The sequence below is a fragment of the Ixodes scapularis genome, unplaced genomic scaffold (genome assembly GCF_016920785.2).
Source record: "Ixodes scapularis isolate PalLabHiFi unplaced genomic scaffold, ASM1692078v2 PGA_scaffold4__175_contigs__length_147842914, whole genome shotgun sequence".
NCBI classification, from domain to species: domain Eukaryota; kingdom Metazoa; phylum Arthropoda; class Arachnida; order Ixodida; family Ixodidae; genus Ixodes; species Ixodes scapularis.
The window spans coordinates 64,735,674-64,744,785 of NW_024609879.1; the positions used below are offsets into that span (position 1 = coordinate 64,735,674).

The 9,112-nt window shown below is 41.3% G+C and overlaps 1 protein-coding gene across 1 annotated transcript in view; it reads left to right on the forward strand.

Moving 5' to 3' along the window:
• LOC121047731 (putative fatty acyl-CoA reductase CG5065) overlaps positions 1–8,647 on the forward strand; it is a 30,916-nt gene extending 22,269 nt beyond the window's left edge. The window contains exons 5-8 of the mRNA XM_040503215.2: positions 3,182–3,254; positions 6,929–7,035; positions 8,338–8,515; positions 8,618–8,647. Of these exons, the coding sequence (XP_040359149.2) occupies positions 3,182–3,254; positions 6,929–7,035; positions 8,338–8,515; positions 8,618–8,647 (388 nt within the window). The remainder of the gene's footprint in view (positions 1–3,181; positions 3,255–6,928; positions 7,036–8,337; positions 8,516–8,617) is intronic.
• Positions 8,648–9,112: the final 465 nt, after the last annotated feature.

Here is a 9,112-nt window from a genome sequence, read left to right on the forward strand (position 1 = left end):
TCGGCCTTACAACCATTACGCCCTTCTTGATCTTTCTAAAAAGTTCCGAAATTGCATTTAATGCCCTCTCATTTAATGCGCCCCCTAGGTGCACTGCCATCTGGCCACTGCCATCTGGCCTGGAGCAAGGACAAAGACTTAACGAAATGCTTGTTTTTCAATGCTGAAACCTTACTAAATTTTGACCGTTCAACAAGAAAAGAAAGGGCATCCATTTTCACAAAATTGATTAACTGCTTCATTTAGAAAAGTGGTTCGATCCTCCTGAGCCGGCACTTTTTTCACAATTGATTTCACACACAAAAATGAATAGAAACGGGGAGGTCTATTGTTTAAGCAAAATTTTGGTCCCTGTATCAAATTCACTTTTACCTTCGCGAAATAAGGACTTCACTAGGAATAAATAATATCCAAGAATAGTCGAGAGTGCTGAATTATCTTCTCTTGAACTTTGTTTCTTTAAGTCCTCCCTTCTCTTGATGGCCAAAAGCGGCGGCCCAGCTGTGTGAGATTTTCTTTCGTCTTGTCCATTATTTTATTTCCTCCGTGTCTTAGGGTTTAGATTATAATATTTTATAACGTGCTGGCCTGCACACTTACGCTTTTTACGAAGCTAAAGCTCCTGGATAAAATTTACCCTCTCGGTTTTTAGAAGTACCTACAACCATTGACGTGTGAACGTGCGAGACACGTGCAGACAGGTGCGGCGCGATCATTGGCTTTCAAGGGCAGCAGGTGGCAACAAAAATTGGCGCAGATGTCGCTGCGAGTGATGTGGAATCGCCTTGGTGGACTTGCAGCGCTTTAAACGTTTTATGCTCGCTCGTTTAGTTAGGCAAATGCGAGCGCGCGCTTCCACGTTGAAGAAGATACCAACAAAAAGTGTTGCAAAAGCGCTTCAAATCTATTAGACAAAAATAAACATATCACAAACTTTATAGGACCACGAAGAAATTTTGTGTAGGAATGTTATATAACGTTAGAGCGCACTAAAAGAGAATCACTCAAGGGACACAGGCACACTAAAACATAACACAGTCTCTCAGCGCTGACTCACAATTCTTAACTTGTATTGGTCATATTGTTCTGCTTACAATGAACCCCTCTTTTTTCTAAGCACTAAGAACGAGATGAAAGTGAAAAATACTAAGAAATTCCCACTCTTGTTGCCTGAGACACCCTTTGGCCAAATATTGTGGTTCCCTTTTTGAAAGAGTTAGAGATGGGCTGCTGACACACCTGTCATTCCGCGTTGATTGCCTGCCCCTTCTATAATTTCAGTGGTGAGTTGGTTGGGACTCTTGCCTAGCCCAGTAACTTCTTTAAAAGCGCCGAACACCCGCAGTTTATACAGTGAATTATTATATGACCCGAGTTGGCATTGGTGATGTTCTTGCCTGGCTCTCGAAGGCGGTCATTTAAACAGGGCCCAGGTGACCTATGTACTCTCCCCTGCCGGAAAGTGGGAAGGTAGAAATGACACCTTGTTCACAGGAAACAAAGTACGGTTTCTGCTTCTTGGAGCAGTGTACTGGATTTACCTTTTCGCGTATGCAATAGAGATTTTTCGAGTCTGAAAAGTCTACATCGATGTTAACTCTATTCGCTGCCTTTTTAAGGCTATGAGAGATCTTATGCATGTATGAAACTACCACTGGTCTTCTTGTTTTGTCCCTGGGCTTTTGTATCACGCCTTCACCTTGCTTTATCTCTTTGAGGAGCCTTTGAACCACCGACGTCAATAAAGAATTAAGGTATTCTAGTAAACTCGGGAAGAGGGGCGTAGTGCGGATCCGTCTGAAGAATTCAATCACAAATTCACGCAAGCACACAATTTAAAAGAACTTCAACGGGCAAGTTGCAAGGTTAAAGTCCGCAAAATATTCTCATTTGTTATTTAGGCAAGTGGGTGTTCAAAGAGAGCGTTGTTCTCGTTTACACTGCCGTGTTCTTCATTAAATAATGTGTTAAACAGGTTGAGCGATTTCACCAGCTGTAGTTTGATTTCATAGTCGCTGCAGCAATGCATCTGGGTAATTTTAGTGTTTTTGCACGAGCGACAACCTGGCTAAAGCTCTTGGCGTGTAGAGCACGAGACGGCCCGAGCCTTTTCATAGAGTCCGGTTGCCTCCAGTGCACTAAAATTATGGCGTCGCCACGTATCCGCCGAACGCTTAGTGAGATCTGTCTATTAAATGCTGGCCTTCCGCAATGTAACACACGTTAAGCCCTTAATATTTGTATGAAAAACGTAGGTGCGTTCACCCATTACGTGGCTTGGTCAAATGCAGTGCACTTCCTGGTCAGGGTTTTGAGGTCTATAGATGGAAGTGGACAGTTTGCGAGCTTTTTTGTTGAAGGAAATGCTTGAAATTTGTTAGACCATTTTGAAAATGCCAAGCAAACCAGTGTAACACTTGTTTCTTCCACATAATATCTGACTTTTTAAATATGGTCCATTATGCGGGAAAAATGGGTCCGAGAAAAATACAACCTTCACAAGGCACTTCTTTCTGCGATAAATAGCATTCCAGCTTTCCTTTGTCTTCAAAGGAAATGCCTTCAAATAGACGACTCCGATTAACACTGTAATTGACGTACCTGCTTTATGCTCTCAGTGCGTTCTGTGTATTCCGAAATATACACTATCTGGCAAATGAAGCCAAACGAATATAGTGATTAGAATGTGAAACTGCGGGGCGCGCTTTGTTTAGCTTGTTTTCCCCGGTACGATGTTTTTACCAACATAACTGTTCCCTCAATTATATACGTCTTCAATATCGGTCGAGCTTGGGACACATTATACACAAGTGCGGCCTCAATGTTTACCTTACAGTCATGCTCAATCAGTAGTCCACAGATGGTACGCGATCTCCAGCCCATCATTGACGGAGCGTTTGGCTGCGTCAGCCAAATCCCGAGTCTGGAACAAATATCCGTCTGGAACAAGCATGTTTCTAGTCGCCACATCTGATGAGAACCGCCAGATGCGTGATTGTCAGATTGGGTCTCACTAGAGTTTGTGCATCGAAGAAAAGCAATGTATTAGCGTTTTCATCACGATCACAATCGCATTGCTTGTTCTATATTTATTGTGATCCCCTCAGTTGTATATGTGACGGTGACGAAGTTCTCAATAATTAAATTTACGCTGATTGCACAAATGAGCGTATTTTTTCAGAAACGCTGTGAAGATTAACATGGAAGGTACAAAAAGTGTTCTGGACCTTTGCCATAAGCTAAAAAGAATGAAGGTGAGTTGAATTCCTGTCGTAGAAAAAAACATATTAATGACCTGTAGAAATGGCATATCCGCGTAATTCAAAATAGCGCATCTCAAGCTACGACAAAAGCCGATGTAATTAATGCACTTGGCTAATTTTTTGATCACAGCTAACTGCCACGTTTTTTTCAAAACTGTTGGTTGAGCGAAAGTTTTATTGGCAATATAAGAAAGAGCACAAACATTTCGCCACCGAAAGAGAATTGTAGAACATTAAATATTTCCTGTTTAGAAAATCACTGCTCCAAGTAAACCTAGCCTTCTTAATAGAATATTTGTTCTACCTAAGGCCATGAAGTGCACGGAGAAACATTAAGCTTTCTTAAATAGCCATTGGAATTTTTATAGATATAGTTTAATGTTCTCACGAATTACAAAAAAAAGCAAGTGGTAAAGTCATAAAACAAAGTGTTCATTTCGACAAACTAATAAGAAAGCAAAATACAATGTCTGGTGCCACCGTAGCCGGTGAGGCTGTGCAGCAGGATTCGAAACTAGCGATAGTCTGACAACATATTGCAACCTGCAGCTTTTTATATGCGAAACCTACGATGACTGGAGCGAATAAATGTTGGATAACAGGGATTGGACCATGCGCGTCCGTCTGTGAACAATGTGTTCATTTGACGGGAATGACAAGTCATATTGTTGGTTCAAATATCAAAAGCGTGAGAATACCGAATGTTTTTTAATTAAAGGAATATCCATCGGAGGATCCTTAGGGAATGCTTTAGCGTGACGCTTGGGAATGGCCATACACGCCCCTCTTTGGAAAACGCTAGCTCTGATCCTTTCAGGTTTCTGTTTTGATTTTCTCTTTTGCCTTTCTTTTTGCCTCCTCTTAACTTTGCGGCCTCTTTTTGGCTTCTTTACAGCGTCAGTGTTAGCGTTTCCCGAAAGGGGATGTCCGTTGCATTTCTCAAGGGTCTTAATAACACATTTTGTAAAGATCGAACAATGAATCTACCTTTAATAATTTTGACGATTACTTGGACCAACGCTAGTACTTAGTTCCCCCTCCATTTTGTAGCGCATGACTAGGCATAAGCGCTCCGAGCACCGGCAAGTTCAAACTCGCTCCAGCATCCGCGCGCGCATTGGCTTCCGCCCCATGACGTCGCCTCCCTCTGTCCGTCACCACTCTCCTCCTCTCCACGCGGCGCGCTCGCTCTTTCACTGTTCTGTCCACAAACGGACGCCGTCAGCTTTTCCCTGTCATGTGGGCACTGATGCTAACGCATTAATAAATGTTTACTGGCCGAGAGTCGAGGGTTGTGACTTTGTTGGGCAGCGATACAGATACAGCGATAGAATATTTGCAGAGAGTCAGTGTGAAGTCGTTCGTCTTCTTGCACTCATCATAGCTTAGCATTCGATAATTCAAAAGGAATTTACAGTTTATTTATTGCTTTGCTTATTAGCCATTACCCCGCAGCGCCCGGAGGCATTACTGCAGGGTGGGGAGATGAGATTACAGTTACATCAGCCATGATTATGTTGCTACACTCACAAGGGAAAAGCAAGTTCACATATGAAGCGACAAACATTCGCTGGAGTACACTCTTTTGTTTAAGCAATTGCATGAATTACTTCTAATGTGCTCAGAGCTACCGCCACGTTTTAACAAGGCGTTACAAAAAAAAAAAACATTCTCAAGTACACTGTTAAACCACACACCATCACATAAAAATAAGAAAACTTGAAGCGAGAGAACTCACGCATAATAAAAAAGCAGTTTATCATTCATGCGCTTCCAAACCGTCGCGAGTCACCTCATTGAAAAAATAAAATTGAAAAAAAGAAATCTGGAAGAGATTACAACTGTGTCGTCTGGTATAATTCGTTCCATTCTCTGACTGTGTTCAGGAAAAAAAGAATATTTCAGTATGTCAGCCCTGGCTCTAAACGTTCTAATTTTGTTTGAGTGATCTAGTGATATGAAGTAAGTACATTCGCATCGTTTATAGCGCTCGTACAGAGTACTTCTGGTTTAAACGTTTGCTTTGAATTGATGGGAGGGCTTTTGTGACGAACTAAAACTCGGAGCGTGTCGTTGATTCGTATAACGTCCATTTCATTGAGAACTTGATGCAAGCGACGCCGGCGGTGTCAGTGGTGCTCCGGCACAATTGATTGTTTTAATCGACGTTCGAACGCTTGGCAAATACCGATTAGCTCTTGAAACACCTCATATTATATCTTTGCACGTGATTGAAATGAAAAAAAAAAGGCGAACGTTTAAGCTTTGTCTTGAAGAGCGAAACGGGACAGCATTATCTGACCCGTTCGCATCGCCTTGTCGTTCGTCTCTCATGCATGCTCTTCTTGCCAATGAGCAAGAAGTGCGGCGGACACGGTGGCCTAGCCTTTAGCTTTCCTGGCTCGCAACTGAACGGTCGTGACTTCGAGTCTCGCCTAAAAGTTTTCAAATTTTTCCCTAATGCAAATGAATTACTTTATAAAGTGATATCGCCCGAGACATGCGGCGACTTTTAATTCGCATTACATGTCGTGTTTCTAATCGCTTTCATTCCACGCGTTACGTCACGTGAGTGTTGTGGGTTGTTTGAAATTCCCGTACGAGGTCATGTATGTGTGACGTCATGACTCTATTGATCAGTCGCGATTTTCGCGTCCGCGATTTTCTTGTCACGACAGCAACACCGGCTTTTCTGCGGCTCCAGCTCCTTAACACTATCGCGTTAAAATACTCGCCTGCGAACACCGTGTAGAAGCTTTAATATTCCTATTTTAATGTGTTTCTCTCATAGACTTGCGTGTATAACCAGGAATCAAGCAATGGCCGCCGGCGGCGTGAACGTCGGACCCCCGATTTGCGACCCAGCCTAGTACAATAGAGATCAGTCGTTAGACTAGGCGAAAGCGTAGTCTAACCACTGATCTAAGACCTAACCACTGATTCTATTATCTACGAGCGCTTTTATTGATTATGTCTTTGGCAATGCGACAGTTTTTACGTCGTTCCTTTGTATTTCAAAGTGTTATTCGTAGAAACCTTTTCGGACAATCAGGTCTTCGTTATAAGATTTCTTAAAAAGTAATTTATATTTCAATATCATTTTACATATGGATCCTAGTGCACGCCGTAACGCTTGAGTAAGCGGTTTCATGACCTATATGTTTCACGTCACTCCAGCATGTTATTCCCGACTAGAGGCACACCAGCTTTTGTCGGCATAGTATGAGCGCGTGAATACCATATTTTCTAGATGCTCTTTAGTCACAGACTGTTTAACAAATTCGCGTGCACTTAGGTATGATACTAAATATAAATTAGTTCCAATTAGTCAAACTTTGAGAGTACGGCTACCAGAGTCCACATTTATGTTGAGTTTAGTAAGGCTTGAGTCATATAACGTGAATCACCTCAGGTGGCGACCGATGGCGTAACGATTATTGTATTTGAATAGGTGGCACCTCGAATTTAAAGTACTCGAGACGGCGAAGACCATTTTTCATATATTGTTTTCTGAAGCGTTCCGCTGTGAAAGCTTTGGTGGACGCATGGAGCAAGAGGCTATATATATTTATTTAGTTATTCCTCGTGAGTACATTTCGGGCGTGTTCAGTAAACCCGTCACAACTGCTGCAAATAAATTATCATGTTTTTTTTTTTAATTTTAGGCCATTGTGCACGTCTCAACAGCATTCGTCAACTCCGATCATGACACGTTGGAGGAGCGACTGTACCCACCAACGGTAGAGACGGATGACATTATCACGTTAACGAAGTAAGACTCTCATATATATGTTTGCCCGCTGTAACAATAATTATCAGTGTAATAATCGTGAATAGTGGTCTCAGCTTTGAACCGACATGATGCCACACATTGTCTGTTATCAAGATTTTCTCGCGTATAGGAAATTTGTTATAGGGATCAAAGCATATGTATTCTATAAAATAATCTTACAACAATTCTGACCTCTCCGCCGTCGGATGTTCTAAGAAAATGTACGCTGACGCCTTTGCATTTTTTAGCATATATGGAAAATAGTTAAGTTCAAACTGTACAGTGAAAAAAATCTTGAGAACTTACAAAGGACTCAATAGTTTTCACGTTTGTTTAAATAACGTCACTATGCGATATTTACTTAGTACAAAAGCGAATATAGGCAGGTATAACGTCATCTTGACTGAACCTAGGAATATTCTAAACAATACAAAAAACGTATTTGTCAACACTGAAAGGAACAACAACATTACTTCGACCATAGAAAACCTCTCATGGAGGAAGCAGACGTATAGTGTGATTCATAAAGCTCTTTATTTTATACACTTTCTTGTTTTACACTTAATTATGCGGTGCTTAAGTTCCTAAGGTTATTAACAGTATACAAAGAATGATTATTCTAATACACTAAAATAAAATCGTCTATATCCAGCTAAGGTATGTTTGCCATAAGTAAGCAGTTTTGGAGAATATAATTTAATTTGAAGCCACCGCCTCAGATCCAGGCTTTTATATAAATATGGAAATAGATAATCAATGCCATCAATGTTATAACATATTCATTAAAAATATTGAAAACATTTTTACGGTGTAAACGCTGCAGTCTTTGTGGAACCGATTGTTTTAAGATATCGGTGCGGGAAGAGCCAGTAGGAACATTAGTTACTTAAATCTATTGCTATAGAATATTTTGAGGTCTCTGAAGCGCCATGGCTCACCGTCTCAAAACCTGAAGGTGTCAATAACAATATAGAAGGAATAAGCGTCCTCTCTTGGAACAGGTTGATGAGTGGCGTTGTAGAGGTCACGTTTTGTGCCAGCAAATTGTGACCTTTACAGCCAAAGCGCTTTTAAATCTGAAGTGTGCACCAGGGCTCCTCTGTCTCAAACCAGGATAGCCCCGCTACGTGCATTACGGGAAGCTAGACTTTGGATTTGCTGAAGGGAAAGGCACTGTTTTTTTTGTGCGTTGTATCTAGCTAAGTCAACATTCCTGACTGCGGTTTTGTGGTCTAACTCATAACTTCAGCGTTGAAAAAGTCATTAATTCGTTTTTTACGCACCGGTATTTGAATGGAGAAGAACAATGGACGAGGTCGACCTTGCGAAACTAACACCTGAGCTGCTGGGAGCCAAACCGAACACTTACACCTTCACCAAGCATCTGGCTGAGTGGATCGTTGCAGAACATGGCCGGGGCCTTCCCTTGGTCATCGTCCGACCTTCCATCGTGTCTGCTTCGTGGAGAGAACCAGTTCCGGTATGTCGCAACAAACTAAAAATGCGCTGTTAATGACAACGTGGGCGGGCGCTTGGGGTGTATAAGATTGTTGAAAAATTTGGATACGTCTTTTTGTTCTAGAAGTGTCCCTTCTGGTCACTGCTGAGTTGAACACTGTTCCCGTAGTCCCCACCTATATGATGACTTCTGCATACCTTTCTACTTATCACCCATGCGAGAAATTCTAACTGGGATGTTGTCGCCTGCGTGGCGTTAGACGTTTTGCAAAAGAGAGCTACTGCGCATGCGCATATTTAGGGTGACAGCGCGGAGAAGATAATCATTAAAATGGTTTATACAAGGTTTTCTTAAATTTCAATGTTAATCGAACACTGATAGCAGATTGCAAGTTGTTTTCTGAATGCTAATGAAAATATAATATCACTAAAAAGAGGGTTTATCATTTTTGTTAGGCATTTATTTACTCACGTAGAATAAATTGATTTTTGCTGAATGAAACTTTCCCAGGATAATAATAAGAAGTAAATTCGAATTGTATAATGATAATGACTTGATCTTTTATAATTAGTTTAGTGCCACCTAATATCTATAAAATATCTTGGACTACTGATTACG